Source organism: Orcinus orca, chromosome 2 (genome assembly GCF_937001465.1).
Source record: "Orcinus orca chromosome 2, mOrcOrc1.1, whole genome shotgun sequence".
Classification (NCBI taxonomy): Eukaryota; Metazoa; Chordata; class Mammalia; order Artiodactyla; family Delphinidae; genus Orcinus; species Orcinus orca.
The window spans coordinates 13,864,869-13,883,952 of NC_064560.1; the positions used below are offsets into that span (position 1 = coordinate 13,864,869).

The 19,084-nt window shown below is 38.9% G+C and overlaps 1 protein-coding gene across 15 annotated transcripts in view; it reads right to left on the reverse strand.

The window, feature by feature from the left end:
• Positions 1–19,084, reverse strand: part of MLLT10 (MLLT10 histone lysine methyltransferase DOT1L cofactor) — a 250,590-nt gene that overhangs the window by 193,105 nt on the left and 38,401 nt on the right. For 14 of the 15 annotated variants that reach the window (XR_004477508.2, XR_004477507.2, XM_033407836.2 and 11 more), the window contains one exon: positions 7,197–7,251. The exons of the other annotated variant lie outside the window; for it this stretch is intronic. Coding sequence is in view for 10 of the 14 variants with exons in the window: in XM_033407836.2 (XP_033263727.1) it covers positions 7,197–7,251 (55 nt within the window). In the remaining 4 variants the exon portion in view is untranslated. The remainder of the gene's footprint in view (positions 1–7,196; positions 7,252–19,084) is intronic. 15 annotated transcript variants of the gene reach the window in all.

The window sequence follows — 19,084 nt, forward strand, 5'->3', positions numbered from 1 at the left end:
AAATTCCAATGGCCTTTTTCACAATCCTTGAATTCATATGGAATTTCCATAGAACACAAGGAGCCAAAGCAATATTGAAAAAAAAAGAGTAAAATTGGAACAAACTTCCCAATTTCAAAACTTATTACCAAAGCTACAGTCATCACAACAGTGTGCACTGGCATAAGAATACATAAAAAGAGCAATAGGATATAATAGAGTCCAGGAATAAACCCATGCATATATAGCCAACTGATTTTTAACAAGGATACCAAGACCATTCAATGGGGGAAAGAACAGTCTCTTCAACAAATGGTGCTGGGACATCTGGATACCCACAAGAAAAAAAAATGAAGTTGGACCCCTAACTCACATCATATACAAAAATTAACTCAAAATGGTCTTCACTGGTGGCACAGTGGTTAAGAATCCGCCTGCCAATGCAGGGGACACAGGTTCGATCCCTGGTCCAGGAAGATCCTACATGTCATGGAACAACTAAGCCCATGCGCCACAACTGCTGAGCCTGCACTCTAGAGCCCATGCTCCACAACAAGAGAAGCCGCTGCAATGAGAAAAGCCCGTGCACTGCAACGAAGAGTAGCCCCTGCTCACCACAACTAGAGAAAGCCCGCACGCAGCAACAAAGACCCAAAGCAGCCAAAAGAACAAAACAAAACAAAAACTCAAAGCAGATCAACAGGGGAATTCCCTAGCAGTCCAGTGGTTAGGACTCTGTGCTTCCACTGCAGGGGACACAGGTTCGATCTCTGGTTGGGGAACTAGGATCCTGCATGCTGCACAGCACAGCCAAAAGAAAAAAGAAAAAAAGATCCTATCTCTGAATGTAGTCACATTCTGAGCAGCTGGGGATTAGGACTTCAACCATGAAGTGTGTCAACTTCCTTGTCTGTTAAAATAAAGAAAAAAAAATTTTTTTAATGGATCAACAACCTAAAAAGAGCTAAAAACATAAAACTCTAAGGAAGGAAATGGGTGTAAAATCTTTATAACTTCGGGTAGTAATGGATTCTTAGGACACTAAAAGCATAAGCAACAAAAGAAAAATTAGATAAATTGGACTTCATCAAATTAAAAACTATAGTGAATCAACGGACAATATAAAGAAAATGAAAAAACAACCCACAGAGTGGGAGAAAAGATTTGTAAATCATGCATCTCTGATAGGTGTCTAGAATCCAGAAGATGTAAAGGAACTCTTATAGCTCAACAAAAAAAAAGACAAACAACCCAATTACAAAATGGACGAAGAATATGAACAGGGGGACTTCCCTGGCAGTCCAGTGGTTAAGACTCCACACTTCCACTGCAGGAGGGCATGGGTTCGATCCCTGGTCGGGGAACGCCCGACACAGCCAAAAAAAAAGAATACGAACAGGTATTTTTCCAAAGAAGATTTACAAATGGCCAACAAGCACTCATCATTCATGATTAGAGAAATGCAAATCAAAACCACAATGAGGGCTTCCCTGGTGGCGCAGTGGTTGAGAGTCCCCCTGCCAATGCAGGGGATACGGGTTCGTGCCCCGGTCCGGGAAGATCCCACATGCCGCGGAGCAGCTGGGCCCGTGAGCCATGGCCGCTGAGCCTGTGCGTCCGGAGCCTGTGCTCCGCAACGGGAGAGGCCACAGCAGTGAGAGGCCTGCGTACCACAAAAAAAAAAAAAAAAACACAATGAGGTACCACTTCATATCCACTAAGATAGCTATAATCTAAAAATTCAGAAAATATTAAGTGTTGGTGATAATGAGAAGGAAATGGATCCCTCATACACTGCTTGTGGGAATGTAAAAATGGTGTAGCCACTATGAAAACCAGTTTGGTGGTTCCTTGAAAAGTTAAATACAGAAGCATCATATGACCCATCAATGCCACTAGTATATACCCCCCAAAATACCAATGTTCTAACATCTATACCAGTGTTCACAGCAGCACTATTCACAACAGCAAAGAGATGGATACAACCCAAGTGTCTTTCAACGAATGAAAGGACAGATAAAATGTGGCCTGTATATATACAATGGGGTATCAATCAGCCATAAAGAGGAATGAAGTACTAATACAGACTGCAACGTTGCTGAATCTGAAAATGCATCTAGACACTGATAAACAGTTGTTAACACACACACACACACACACACAAAACAAATATCATATGCCTCCTGAAGGAAATATACAACACTATCTATGAAGTATTCTTGACTGTCCCCACAATAAACTGATTATGATCAAGTCTCTGAATATATCTAACTACTAATGTACAGAAAATACATGGAACAAAGTGACATGTTAACACACACACACACACACACACACACACACACACACACACACCCCATCTAAGATTAATCAACAAAGTCTGCTGTGTACAAACTCTACAGGACAAATGACCTAGATTTTTTCCATAAGTAAACTGACAAATGGGGGAAAGAAGACAAAGGAGATTACAGAGAGACCTAAGAGACATACCAAGCTACTGCAATGTATGCACCTTATTTGGATCCAGCTTATGGACCTTACGGGATCCTGATTCAACAACTATAAAAGAAAACAGGAGACAGTCAGGAAATTCTGAACAATGACTAGATATTTGATGGGTTTAAGAAATCCCTGTCAATTATTTTAGGTGTGATAATATATTGTACATTTTTAAAATATACACGTAAACTAGAAATGCTCACAGAATTCAAAATAATCAGAAGACTGGGGTAGGGAAGGGTATAGAAGAAACAGCTGGCCATGACTTGGTCACTGTTAAAGCTAGGTACCAAGGTGGGGATTCTCTCTATTTGTATTTTTCAATAATATTTTGAAATTTTTCAATAATAAAAGTATTTTTGAAATTTTTCAATAATAAAAGCATTTTTTCAATAATAAAACTATTTTTTTTTAATATACCTGTAAAAATTTACCACTTTAGTATCTCTGATGTCCATTCCCTCATTTTTATCCCTCTTCCTACTTCTGACTCAAACAGTTCCTCAGTATCTCTCCCTTGGACTTAATACAATAAAGCAGAGTCTTACCTCTGTGGAGCGTAGATTCTAACATCAGAGTACAAAACCCAAAACAGTATGTATAATCAAAACTATCCTTGAAAAACCCCTTAAAATCCCAATAGAGAAAGTGCATGACACTGTACGTCATTTTGAATACACAACACTGCTTTATTCAAGTTCTTCTAACTGCGCTGTCAGATAGTATCTATCAACGATCCTCAACTCACTTTAAAACTTCCTCTTCAAGAATATAAGTAAGCCGACACCACCTCTTGCCTGGCCCCCTCAATAATAGTATACTTCATGTCTTTGTCAGCGATGGTTGGGAAAGCTTTACAATAATTCACAAGGGATTTCCATAGAGGTTTGCCTAGAGCTCAGTGAGTAAAATGGCAGACTGAATTACCTCCATAATTTATTTTTTTTCTATCTCCCCCCACCCGCTAGGCCATATAGCTGGTTTTAAGCATGTTAAATGCACTTATGATCCAGCTCTGCCTTTCTTTTTTATAGTTGGTCTGGTCTCATGTCCTTCCAATCCATTTACCACAACGCTGTCAGAGTGATCTTTCTAAAACAGAAAACTCATACGTTATTCCTCAGTTTCAGTGGCTCCCCATAATCAACAGGATCAAGTCCTTAGTATGAAAGGGTGGAGCAGGGGCCGGAAGAAAGAGGGAGGGGGAAGGTGGGGAAGGAGGGAGGGAAGGCAAGCCAAGGCAAGGGGAGGGGAGGATGGAAGGAAAAGGATGAGCAGGGGAAAGGGAAAAGAAAGAAAATCTTGCCTATACCATCAGCTCCACCTCTCAGAAGGCCTACTATTCAAACTCTACAATGCAAATCCCTGATATACCTGTGTCTTTTGTCATTTACTTCTCCCTTTGCCTATAATAACCCACTTTTCACACACCGATCTATGTTAAAACACTTACCTTCAACAACTGAGAACTATGGAGTGATTAACACTGAAGAAAAGTAACAGTTAAATTGAAAAATTCCTAATCCTGATCACCAGAAAAACAAAACTAAAATTTGGAACATATTTTCTGGTATGAAAAATGGGTATTAGATATTAAAGAACAGCATCACTGATACTATATACATCAGGTACATTGTGAGGTTTCGCTAACCAGTCTGGAAATACAATTGGCATTTCTAAAATAAAATGCATTCCAGGCTCCAAAATAATTTTGGAACACAATTTAGTCAGAATTTTTTAAATACACATCAAATTTAGACTATAACAAAGATGGCATTGCAAATCAATATGAAAAAAATGAACTGTTCAATAAATGGTGATGGGACAAATGGTAGCATTTTAGCATCTAGGAAAAAATTAAGTTGGAACCATACCTCACATTGTATTTGCTGCATACATTCCAAATGTATCAAAGATTAACTGTTAAAAAAAAAGAAAAGAAAGAAAGAAACTATAAAAATACTAAAGGAGGGAGGGGCTTCCCTGGTGGTGCAGTGGTTAAGAATCCGCCTGCCAATGCAGGGGGACACAGATTCGAGCCCTGGTCCAAGAAGATCCCACATGCCGCAGAGCAACTAAGCCCGTGCGCCACAACTACTGAGGCTGCACTCTAGAGCCTGCGAGCCACAACTACTGAGCCTCTGTGCCACAACTACTGAAGCCCGCGCTCCTAGAGTCCCTGCTCCACAACAAGAGAAGCCACCACGAGAAGCACAAGCACCGCAATGAAGAGTAGCCCCTGCTCGCCACAACTAGAGAAAGCCCACACACAACAAAGACCCAACGTAGCCAAAAATAAATAAAATAAATAAATTTACTAAAATATATATATATATATATATATATATATAAAAGAAGAGGGAGTTCCCTGGTGATCCAGTGGTTACGACTCTGCATTTCCACTGCAGGGGGCACAGGTTCACTCGCTGGTCGGCGAACAATCCTATATGCCATGCGTTGTGGCCAAGAAAAAAAAAAAGCTTAAGGAAAAACATGAAAGAATTCCTTTATAACTTTGAAGTAGGGAAAGCCTTAACTAATGGTTCAAAACACAGAAACCAAGAAAGACAAGATTAAGAAATTCAACTAAATAAAAATCAAAATTTTCTGCATGAGAAAAAGCCACATGAGCAAGATCAACAACAGAGCCAAAACTAGTCCAACTCATCACAAAAGCCTAATATATGAAGTACTCCTATGAAAGCTCCAACAAATCAAAAAGGAAAAAATCAACAACCAAACAGAAAAAGAACAGATCACATATGGGACAATACCAGTTGAATTGCTCTTAAAAACATGAAAAGATGCTCAGATTCACTCATAATAAGAGAAATGCAAAATGCATGGTTTGAGACACCAACTTTCATCTACTGGATTACAAAAGATGTGTGCTGCTGGGAACACAAATTGGTACCACCACTAAAGAGAATAATTTGGGAATATCTACCAAAATTAATTGTAAAATCTCTCTGACCCAACAGTTCAACTGTTGGGAATTAATAAAAACCTACAGTTGTCTTTGCACAGAAGCAAAATGACATATATATATACAAGCATTAGTCATAAAAGCAAAAGATTAGAAACAGGCAGCTGATTATATAACATATGATAATAAAGAAAGCTCTATACTAATAATAGATAAACTGTTCAGGAAAACTTAAGATGCAAGAGAGTATATATAATATTCATCCATTTGTATAAAATTGCAGAAAATTTTTGTTTCCTCATATTTATTTGTGTATCCAAAAAAGTAGTAACAGCAACTATGTTGGTGGCAGAAACTGTACTGAGAAACTGTGCAGATAATGGTGTAAGGGGTAGGAGCGAGGATTTTTTTTTTTTTTTTTTTTTTTTTTTTTTGCGGTATGCGGGCCTCTCACTGCTGTGGCCTCTCCCGTTGCGGAGCACAGGCTCCGGACGCGCAGGCTCAGCGGCCATGGCCCACGGGCCCAGCCGCTCCGCGGCATGTGGGATCCTCCCGGACCGGGGCACGAACCCGTGTCCCCTGCATCGGCAGGCGGACTCTCAACCACTGCGCCACCAGGGAAGCCCAGGATTTTTAATATTTAAAATTTTGGATAATGTGACTTATAGTCTAAACATCAGATTTAAATATTTATATATATGTATATAGTGCTAGTCAAAAACACTGTATTTTCCCCGTTTATTTACTCATGCCATGAAACTATTCTATGCCAAAAATACTTTAGAGCTGGCTTCCCAAAATGGAAGTATATACTAATAGTACTAGTTTTATCTCTACTATTTTGAGTTTCTCCATCAGTTACTTAATTTTCATAAAATGCCACAGTTTAATAAATTGAAGTCTACACATTTAAGAATGGTACTGAGCTATAAAGAAACATGGATTTCTCTAAGAAAGGTAACTAAAAATGGAAATGGGGCTTCCCTGGTGGCGCAGTGGTTGAGAATCTGCCTGCCAATGCAGGGGACACGGGTTCGAGCCCTGGTCTGGGAAGATCCCACATGCCGCGGAGCAACTGGGCCCGTGAGCCACAACTACTGAGCCTGCACGTCTGGAGCCTGTGCTCCGCAACAAGAGAGGCCGCGACAGTGAGAGGCCCGCGCACCGCGATGAAGAGTGGCCCCCGCTTGCCACTAGAGAAAGCCCTCGCACAGAAACAAAGACCCAACACAGTCATAAATAAATAAATAAATAAATAAATTTATTTATTTAAAAAATAATAATAAAATAAAAATGGAAATAAAAATTAGAAATACAAAAGGGGTCTTATGAAAGCACACCAAAATTTAAGAAAAGTCAGAATTTGTTTATATTCAAGCAACAAGGATCCACAGGGTGTTAAAATTAACATGCATTAGAAACATCATTTGTCTAGCAATACGCAAAACAGGAGGAAAAGAATATAAAACAGATTTTTATCTCTAACGAAGAAAAAAAAAGAGTGGCTTATTTTCCCAACAGTAATATAAGAAACTGTATCCATTAAAAAAAAAAAAAATCAAGATTTTAATTAGAAGTATCTGGATCATTCTGCACCAAAACAAAACAAAACTTAAGTTTGTCCAGAAAGTAGAAAAGCTGTTTCAATTTTTAAAAATTAAAAATTACATCCAGTACTGTTAAAAATATTTGAGCAGCAAACAGTTTGATATAATATGAATTACCAGATATTTTAAAATACATCTGCACTCCAGTGTTCAAGAAAATTTTTCTCAGAATTCTCTGCACTTACCGCCATTATCTGTTCTTTTTAAAGCTCCATCCTTATGAGGACACAGTTCACATCTCTATTAAAAGGGGGGGGGGAAACAAAGAGATTTTTCAGATTACCAAAGTATAACATCTTCCCTGTAACTTGAAAACTATTAAAAATATGGTAGTGGCATTTGTACTAGTTGCCACCAAGAGTGTATCAGAAAGATCCTCACAAAGTAATTCTCCTTGACATTTGGTCTTCCTCAGAGTACCAGACAACAACTTTTAAAAAGTAATTTTACTTAACATTTAAATTCCTGCCACAATTTTTTTTCTAATGTTATATTAATAAAAATAAAAAGATTCTCTCAACATAGGATTGGGGCACAGTTTTCAACCTGTGCCTCTACTCCTTTGCTTTCTGAGTAGAATCAACCAGGATTATTACATACTCAGTTGGATCTGGTTTCTCCTGAAATAAAGAGCCAAACTCAAATTCAGAATTTTGATTCAAGTAGCAAGGCATGATCTCACATGTGCTTACCTGCCTTTGGAAGAAAAGAACTGCTCTAATTATTCTAGTTACTCTTTTTATTCACAGCCCAATGATACTCAGAATTATTATGGATCCCTCTCTACCACTCCCACAATTTAAAACCAGAAATAAACACCAAGCCAGTACTGCCATTTCTTTTCACTACTGACAAGAGGACTGAAATAATTGTAAAAATAATAAAGAGTTTCAGTGGCACTGCCTTACTGTGAAGACTACATTCCTAGAAATCATATATGATACTTATTATTTGTACCCTATCTTACTCTCCAAAGAGGTTTGAAGCATATAATATAGTAATATAAATGAGTTACACAGTAAAATATGAGCAAGAAATTAAAATAAAATAGTGAATAAGCACGCAATAAGCTGGTAGGGGGGTTAAAAGACAAAAGTACTAAAAATCATCTATATCCACAATAAGCAGTTAAGGGATACACAAAACAATTAGATGTAAACTATGATATCAGAAACAGTAATCATGGGCTTCCCTGGTGGTGCAGTGGATAAGCATCCATCCGCCAATGCAGGGGATACGGGTTCAAGCCCTGGTCCGGGAAGATCCCACATGCTGCAGAGCAACTAAGCCCGTGTGCCACAACTACTGACCCTGCACTCTAGAGCCTGCAAGCCACAACTACTGAAGCCCGCGTGCCTAGAGCCCATGCTCTGCAACAAGAGGAGCCACCGCAATGAGAAGCCCGCACACTGCAACGAAGAGTAGCCCCCACTCGCCACAACTAGAGAGAAAGCCTGCGTGCAGCAATGAAGACCCAATGCAGCCAACAATTAATTAATTTTTTAAAAAAAAAAACAGTAATCATGAAGGGAGGAGAATACAGATGCAGAGTTTTTTGAATGCATTTGAAATTAAGAGATCAGCAACTTAAAACAATCCCGTATATATATACAGACTGCTATACCAAATCCTCATGGTAACTGCAAGCCAGAAATCTATGATAGATATACACATGAAAAAGGAAAAGAAATCCAACCATAACCCAAAAGATAGTCATCAAATCATGAGAAGAAAACAACAGGAGAAGAAGAATGGGAAAAAAAGACCTACAAAAACAAATCCAAAACAACAAAATGGCAATAAGAACATACATATCGATAATTACCTTAAATGTAAATGGACTAAATGCTCCAACCAAAAGACATGGGCTGGCTGAATGGATACAGAAACAAGACCCACATATATGCTGCCTACAACAGACTCACTTCAGATCTAGAGACACACAAATACTCAAAGTGAGGGGATAGAAAAGGTATTCCATGCAAATGGAAAAATGAAAAGAAAGCTGGAGCAGCAATACCGGTATCAAACAAAACAGACTTTAAAATAAAGACTGTTATGAGAGACAAAGAACACTACATAATGACCATGGGATCAGTCCAAAAAGAGGATATAACAATTGTAAAAGTATACGTACCCAACATACAAACACCTAAATATACAAGGCAAATACTAATGAACATAAAATGAGAAATTGACAGGAATACAATAATGGTAAGGGACTGTAATTCCCCACTTACATCAATGGCCAGATCATCCAGACAAAAAAGCACTAAGTAAACACTGGCCTAAAATGACACATTAAAGCAGATGCACTTAATTGATATATATAGATATGTATATCTATATATATGAGCACTCCATCCGAAAGAAGCAGAATACACATTCTTTTCAAGCGCACATGCAACATTCTCCAGGATAGATCGCGTACATACTAGGCCACAAAACAAGCCTCAGTAAATTTTAAGAAAACTGAAATCATATCAAGCATCTTCTACAACACTATGATTGGAAATCAGCTACAAGAAAAATCAGCTACAAGAAATTGGAAATCAGCTACAAGAAAAAAACTATGAAAAACACAAACACGTGGAGGCTAAACAATACGCCACTAAACAACCAATGGATCACTAGCGAAATCAAAAGAGAAAATCAAAGAATACCAAGAGACAAATGAAAACAAAAACATGATGATCCAGCGAGTTCCCTGGTGGCCTAGTGGTTAGGATTCCAGGCTTTCATTGTCATGGCCCAGGTTCAATCCATGGACAAGGAACTGAGATCCCGCAAGCCACGTGATGTGGTCAAAAAAGAAAAAAAAAACACAGGATGATACAAAACGTATGGGATGCAGCAAAAGCAGTTGCAAAAAAAGGGAAGTTTACAGCAATACAAGCTTGTATCTCAGGAAACAAAAAAATCTCAAATAAACAACCTAACTTTACATCTAAAGCAACTAGAGAAAGAAGAACAAACAAAACCCAACATTAGTAGAAAGAAAGAAATCATAAGGATCAGAGCAAAAATAAATGAAACAGAAATGGAAAAAACAACAGAAAAGATCAATAAAACTAAGCTGGTTCTTTGAAAAGATAAACAAGTGATAAACCTTTAGCCAAACTCATCAAGAAAAAAAGGGAGGACTTCCCTGGTGGTCCAGTGGTTAAGACCTCCACTGCAGGGGGCAGAGGTTCAATCCCTGTTCAGGGAATTTCCACATGCTGTGGCGTGTGGCCAAAAAAAATTAAAAAGAAAAAAGGGAGAGGGCTCAAATCAATAAAATGAGAAATGAAAAAGAAGTTACAACTGACAGGACAGAAATACAAAGCATCATAAACTACTACTACTACTAGCAACTATACACAACTAAAATGGAAAATCTAGAAGAGATGGACAAATTCTTAGAAAGGTACAGTCTCCCAAGACTGAAGCAGGAAGAAGTAGAAAATATGAACAGATCAAGTACTGAAATTGAATCAGTAACTTAAAAACTCCCAACAGGAAATTCCCTGGCAGTCCAGTGGTTAGGACTCTGCACTTTCACTGCTGAGGGCCCAGGTTCAATCTCTGGTCGGGGAACTAAGATCCCGCAAGCTATGCAGTGCAGCCAAAACAAAAAAGTTAAAATACATAAAAAATAAAAGCTCCCAACAAACAAAAGTCTAGGACCAGATGGCTTCACAGATGAATTCTACCAAACATTCGAATATTTAAAGAAGAGTTAACACCTATCCTTCTTAAACTATTCCAAAAAACAGCAGAGGAAGGAACACTTCCAAAGTCATTCTATGAGGCCACCATCACCCTGATACCAAAACCACACAAAGACATCACCAAAAAAAAAAAAATTGCAGGCCATTATCACTGATGAACATAGATACAAAAATCCTCAACAAAATAGTAGCAAACCATATCCAACAATACATTAAAAGAATTATACACCATGATCAAGTGGGATTTATCCAAGGGATGCAAGGGTTTTTCAATGTCTGCAAATTAATCAATGTGTCATATAACACATTAACAAATTGAAGAATAAAAATCATACAATCATCTCAATATATGGAGAAAAAGCTTTTGATAAAGTTCAACGTCCATTTATGCTCCCCAGAAAGTGAGCGAGAGGAAACCTACCTCAACATAATAAAGGCCATATATGAAAAACCCACAGCTAACATCATACTCAATGATTAAAAGCTGAAAACATTTCCTCTAAGATCAGGAATAAAATAAGGATGCCCAATTTCATTATTCAACATTGTTTTCTAAGTTCTAACCACAGCAATCAAAGAAAAAAACAAAAAAAAGAAAGAAAAGGAATGCAAATTAGAAAAGAAAAAGTAAAAATGCCACTGTTTGAAGATGGCATGATACTCCACATAGAAAATCCTGAAGACGTTACCAGAAAACTACTAGGAAAAAAAAAAAAAAAAAAAAAAAAAAACTACTAGAGCCCATCAATGAAATTCAGTAAAGTTGCAGGGAACAAAACTAATATACAGGACTTCCCTGGTGGCGTAGTGGTTAAGAATCCACTTGCCGATGCACGCGACAAGGGTTCGAGTCCCGGTCCGGGAAGATCCCACATGCCACGGAGCAACTAAGCCTATGTGCCACAACTACTGAGCCTGTATGCCACAACTACTGAGCCTGAGCCCTAGAGCCCGTGACACAACTACTGAGCTCGCATGCCACGACTACTGAAGCCTGCGCACCTAGAGCCTGTGCTCTGCAACAAGAGAAGCCACCGCAATGAGAAGCCCGCTCACCACAACAAAGAGTAGCCCCCACTAGCCGTAACTAGAGAAAGCCCACGCACAGCAATAAAGACCCAATGCAGCCAAAAATAAACTAATATACAGAAATCTGTTACATTTCTATACACTAACAACAAACTATCAAAAAGAGAAATTAAGGAAACAATCCCATTTACCACTGCATCAAAAAGAATAAAATACCTAGGAGGTAAAAGACCTGTACTCAGAAAACTATAAGACACTGATGAAAGAAACTGAAGATGACCCAATCAGATGGAAAGATGTTCTTGGATTGAAGAATTAATATTGTTAAAATGACCATACTACCCAAGGCAATCTCCAGGCTCAATGAAATCCCTACCAAATGAGTAATGGCATTTTTCACAGAACTAGAACAGATGATTTTTTAATTTCTATGGAAACATAAAAAACCCCGAATAGACAAAACAATCTTGAGAAAGAAGAACAGAGCTGGAGGAATCCCACTCCCTGACTTCAGACTGTACTACAAAGCTACAAAACAGTATGGTACTGGCAAAAAAAAAAAAAAAAAAAAAAAAAAGACACATAGGTCAATGGAACAGAATAGAGAGCCCAGAAATAAACCCACATACCTATAGTCAATCTATGACAAAGGAGGCAAGAATACACAATAGAGAAAAGACAGTCTCTTCAACAAAAGGTGGTGGTAACGCGGCACAGCTACATATAAAAGAATAAAATTAGAACATTCTCTAACACCATATACAAAAATAAACTCAAAATGGATTAAAGACCTAAATTTAAGGCAAGATACTATAAAATTCCTAGAGTAAAACAGGCAGAACATTCTTTGACATAAATCACACCAGTTTTTTTTTAATCTGTGTCCTAAATCAAAGGAAACACAAGCAAAAATAAACAAATAAGACCTAATTAACTTAAAAGCTTTTGCACATCAAAGGAAACCACAGACAAAACAAAAGACAACCTGCTGAATGGGAGGTTGAATGAATGGGAGAAATTTTTGCAAAGATGTGACTGATAAGGGGTTAATACCCAACATATATAAACAGCTCATGCAACTCAACATCAAAAAACCGCCCAATTGAAAAATGGGCAGAAGGGGACTTCCCTGGTGGCACAGTGGATAGGAATCTGCCTGCCAATGCAGCGGACACGGGTTCGAGCCCTGGTCCCGGAAGACCCCACATGCCGCGGAGCAACTAAGCCCGTGCGCCACAACTACTGGGCCTGCGCTCTAGAGCCCACGAACCACAACTACCAAGCCCGCATGCCACAACTACTGAAGCCCACATGCCTACAGCCTGTGTTCCGCAACAAGAGAAGCCACCACACTGAGAAGCCCGCACACCGCAATGAAGAGTCGCTCCCGCTCGCCACAACTAGAAAAAGCTCACGCACAGCAACAAAGACCCAATGCAGCCAAAAATAAATGAATTAATTTTTTTTAAAAAAAGGGGGGCAGAAGAACTGAACATTTTTCCAAAGAGGAAATGCAGATGGCCAACAGGCACATGAAAAGATGTTCAATATCACTAATTATTAGAGAAATGCAAATCAAAACTACAATGAGGTATCACCTCACACTGGTCAGAATGGCCATCATTAAAGTCTACAAATAGGAGTTCCCTGATGGTCCAGTGGTTAAGAATCCGCCGTCCAATGCAGAGGACACGGGTTCGATCCCTGGTCAAGGAACTAAGATCCCACATGCCACGGGGCAACTAAGCCCATGCGCCACAACTACTGAGCCCACGCACTCTGGAGCTTACACACCACAACTAGAAAGAAGCCTGCACGCCACAACTAGAGAGAAGCCCGCGCACCGCAACAAAGATCTCGCGTGCCACAACTAAGTCCCAATGCAGCCAAATAAATAAATTTTTAAAAATATTTTTTAAATCAATGAAAGCATTCTGTGAGAATCAATGTACTATATGAAATTTACAATAAAGACAATAGTATCATTCATTATAAAAAAAGAAAAATACTGATTCAATTACTTCACTTCTACAGAGCCAAAGGAAATATGATAGAAATGGCAATTATTAAGTACTGTGTCATCTTCATATCACTTACACACTTTAATTTCAAGATATGAAAAGACATGTGTACAGAAATATTTTATATCACTGTTTATGACTATAAAGTTTTTATTATAAGTCCAACTGTATAACAATGAGGGAACTAATGCTATATTCACAAATATTTTAAATGAGTTATAAAATGCAGAGAAGAAAATTCTAAAAGAGAACTACATGCTAATAAGTAAAATACTATTACTATGTCTTTACCTTTAGTCTTCTACTAAAGGTAAAAATAGATATATAGAAGACTTGAGAGAAAGAAATAACTACAGACAAAGAAGGTTAAGTTATACTTAGAGGCTATACCCTAAGCTCAGGAAAAAAGTATCAGGTTCTGGACAATAGAGATTCCAGACCCTACAGTAAACTAATCCAACCTGAAAAGTTTCACAGGGCAGGCTGCAGCTGTACATGTTACTATTAAAGTTCCACAGATGCATTCTTATTTAATAAGTGAGAGGTACTGTTTAAATGCACAAGTAAATCCTGTAAGAGAGTACACAGATTATAAGGAGACCAAAAAAAAAAAAAAACACACACATTGAAGATCTTACTTTTTTTTTTTCTATTTTATACATAGTAGTTTATATCTCTTAATCCCCTGCCTTGCCCCTCCCCTGCTCCTTCCTTCCCCACTGGTAAACACTTGCTTGTTCTTGGTATCTGTGAGTCTGTTTCTGTTTTGTTTGTTTCTATATTATTTTACTATTTATTTGGCTGCATCGGGTAGCAGGATCTTCACTGAGGCATGCGGGATCTTTAGTTGTGGCATGTGACTTCTAATTCCCTGACTAGGGATCAAACCAGGCCCCGTGCACTGGGAGTGCGGAGTCTTAGCCACTGGACTACCAGGAAAGTCCCTCTGTTTTGTTATATACATTCATTTGTTTTATTTTTTGGATTCCAAGATCTCACATTTTAACAAAGGGGGGGAAAAACGTTTTAATTGAAACGGTCCAAACAAGCGGAAGTTATATAAGGTGGTTCCTTCTTTTTTACATCACGTAGTATACTAAGAAAGCATGCAACTACTTTCCATCTTTATAACACAGGCATCAATTTCCAAATACTTTTCCTACTTTACTTTAGATTATTTTCCAAAATATAAAACTCAGTATACTTCACTAAATCAAGTTCACCCAAAATAATGACTTTTAGGAGGTTGTGGCTATTAACAAGCCATTCAGGGCTTCCCTGGTGGCGCAGTGGTTGAGAGTCCGCCTGCCGATGCAGGGGACATGGGTTCGTGCCCTGGTCCGGGAAGATCCCACAGGCCGTGGAGCGGCTGGGCCCGTGAGCCATGGCCGCTGAGCCTGCGTACCGCAAAAAAAAACAAAAAAACAAACAACAACAACAAAAAAAAGCCATTCAGCTATACTGGTTTACTCAGACTTCGAACACCATTGTATTACAGAAAGCAACAAGATAATAATTATTTTTTTATAAACAGTATAGGCTAAATAAGAAGAATAAATTCAAGCTTTAAGTTTGATCTTCCTCATATTATATAAAAGATGTAATTGTGGCATTAAAAAAGTATGTGTAGGGAGGGGCTTCCCTGGTGGTGCAGTGATTGAGAATCTGCCTGCTAATGCAGGGGACACGGGTTCGAGCCCTGGTCTGGAAGGATCCCACATGTCGTGGAGCAACTAGGCCCGTGAGCCACAACTACTGAGCCTGCACGTCTGGAGCTTGTGCTCCGCAACAAGAGAGGCCGCGACAGTGAGAGGCCCGCGCACCACGATGAAGAGTGGCCCCCGCTTGCCACAACTAGAGAAAGCCCTCTCACAGAAACGAAGACCCAACACAGCAAAAATTAATTAATTAATTAATAAACTCCTACTCCCAACATCTTCTTTAAAAAAAAAAAAGTATGTGTAGGATAAAACATTTACCATCATTACTTCTTCTTTTAGGCAAAAGATAAAAATACATATTAATTAACCTATTTTTTCTTGTGTTTTAGAAAGACTCGTGACTACCAGAGTAGAAATAAGCACCCAGAGCACCCAGGCTGGGGTCTCCATACAGCATTTCCCAAAGGAACCAGAACTGCTGAAAGAAGTGGATGATTCCAGGTCTAGGTCAAGTATGCCCTGAATACCTCATTCTATCAAATAGCAAGGAAGCTATAAAAGACTGCTTTAGTCATATGAAAAGGACCTATGGTCCAACCTAAAGAGGCTCCTGATGGCCAAAGATGAAATCATCTAATGCTAACAGAGATAAAAACTGCAATAAACTGAAAACTACCAAATATTTTTAAATCCATCATAAAATGAATTTCTACTTCAAAAATTGCTGAGTGGACTACCCTGGTGGCACAGTGGTTAAGAATCCACCTGCCAATGCAGGGGACATGGGTTTGAGCCCTGGGCTGGGAAGATCCCACATGCTGCGGAGCAACTGGGCCAGTGCGCCACAACTACTGAGCCTGCGCTCTAGAGCCCATGAGCCACAACTACCGAGCCTGTGTGCCACAGCTACTGAAGCCCATGCGCCTAGAGCCCGTGCTCTGCAACAAGAGAAGCCACCGTGATGAGAAGCCTGCGCACCACAACGAAGAGCAGCCCCCGCTTGCCGCAACTAGAGAAAGCCCATGCGCAGCAACAAAGACCCAACGCAGCAATCAATCAGTCAATAAATATTAAAACGAAAAGAAAAGGAAAGAACTAAACAGGGAATTCCCTGATGGTCCAGTGTTAAAGAATCCGCCTTCCAATACAGCGGATGCGGGTTCGATCCCTGGTCGGGGAACTAAGATCCCACATGCCACGGGGCAACTTAGCCTGAGCACCACAATCACTGAGCTCGCACGCCTCAACTAGAGTCCGCGTGCCGCAAACTACAGAGCCCATGGGCTCTGGAACCCACTCATGACAACTACAGAGCCCCCATGCCCTGGAGCCTGCGTGACACAACTAGAGAAGAGAAAACCCACAGGCCACAACTAGAGAGAAGCCCACGCGCTGCAACAAAAGATCCCACATGCCTCAACAAAGATCCTGCGTGCTGCAAATAAGACCCGATGCAGCCAAAAATAAAGAAAATCAATCTTTAAAAACAAAAAAGAACTAAATAAAAATTCTTAAACTTAAAAATATAATACATGAAGTGAAAAATTCATTGGATGGGCTTAACAACAGAATCAAGATGACAAAGGAAAGAGTCAGTGAGCTTGAAGCTACATCAATAGATAGGATCTATCTGAAAAAGAGAAAATGGTAAAAAAAATGAACAGAGCTTCAGGGACCTATTGAACAGTATCAAGAAGCCACCATATATAATTGAAGGCCTGGAAGAGGAGGAGGAGGTGAGGGAGAGAATATGAATATGAGAATATGGCAGTAAAGAAAATTTTGAAAAAACAATGGATGAAAATTTCCTCTATTTGAAGACAAATTTATGGATTCCAGAAGCACAGTGAATCCCAAACAAGCAAAACCACTTCATGAAAAGCAAACAAAAGTCTTCAAGAGGCAGCCAAAAGAAAAGGACACACCAAAGACAGGGAAACAGTGATTGAATTAATAGCTGATCTCTCATCATAAACTATGGAAGTCAAAACAGTAAAACAAACATCTCTAAAGTGCTTGAAGAAAAAGAACTGTCAATCCAGAATTCTGTATCTAATATATCCTTCAAAATGAAGGTGAAACAGACGTTTTTAGGTAAGAAAGAGCAAACAGAATTCATCACCAGGTGATACAGACTACAATAAAGGCTACAAGAAATTCTTCGGAATAAAGGGAAATGGTACTAGATGAAAAACACAAATCTTCAGGAGGCAAAGAAGAACACCATAAATGGTAAATATCTGCGTAAATATTGCATTGGCCAAAAAGTTCGTTTGGGTTTTTTCGTAAGAGCTTATGGAAAAATCCGAACAAACTTTTTGGCCAACCCAATATAAAAGACTTTTAGTTCTTAAATTCTTAAAAATACATATGATTACTGAAAACAAAAATTGTAATACTGTCTTCTGGGGTTTATAATATATGTAGCTCTAATATATATGACAATAGACAATAGCATAAGTAACAATGGACAGAGGTGATGTGATGTAAAAGAATCTCTACAGTTACAAGATTTCTACACTTTACAAGAAGTGATACAATATTAACTATAAGTGGGTACGCTAAATAGACTGTAAAAAAGGTAAGGAAAGATACTGAAATTGCTAGAGAAACACTAAGAAACTAATGCAAACAGAAATAGCTCTATAAAACTGGTACATTAAAAATTCTGTACATGCAAAAAATTAAGTTGGACCCCTTATGCATATGATATATAAAAGTAACTCAAAATGGATCATATACTTAAATGTAAGAGCTAACACTATAAAACTCTTAGAATGAAACTGGAGTAAATTCTTCATGACTCAGGGCTGGATAATGGTTTCTTAGATACAACACCAAAAACAGAGGCAACAAGAGAAATAATAGATAAATTGGAATTTTCCAAACCTAAAACCTTTTGTTCTGCAAATGATACCATCAAGTAAAAAACCCCATAGAATAAAATACTTACAAGATATATATCTGATAAGGGACTTATACCCAGAAAATATAAAGAGCTCTATAACTCAATAATAAAAAGATATATAGGGACTTCCCTGGTGGTTCAGTGGTTAAGACCCCGTGCTTCCACTGCAGGGGGCTCGAGTTTGATCCCTGGTTGGGGAACTAAGATCCCACATGCTGCAAGGCATGGCCTAAAAAAATAAATAAAATCTTAAAAAAAAAAAAAAAAAAGATAAATATCCTAATTAAAAACTGGGGCAAGGATCTGAATAGCCATTTCTCCAAAGAAAACACATAAATAACCAAAACAAGCCTGTGAAAAGATGTCTAACATTCATTAAAGAAATACAAATCAGGCTTCCCTGGTGGTGCAGTGGTTAAGAATCCTCCTGCCAATGCAGGAGACACAGGTTCGAGCCCTGGTCCAGGAAGATCCCACATGCTGCAGAGCAACTAGGCCCGTGCGCCACAACTGCTGAGCCTGCACTCTAAAGCCTATGAACCAAAATTACTGAGCCCACATGCCACAACTACTGAAGCCCGCGTGCCTAGAGCCCGTGCTCCACAACAAGAGAAGCCACTGTGATGAGAAGCCCGTGCACCGCAACAAGAGAAGCCACTGTGATGAGAAGCCCGTGCACCGCAACAAAGAGTAGCCCCCACTCGCCACAACTAGAGAAAGCCCATGCGCAGCAACGAAGAC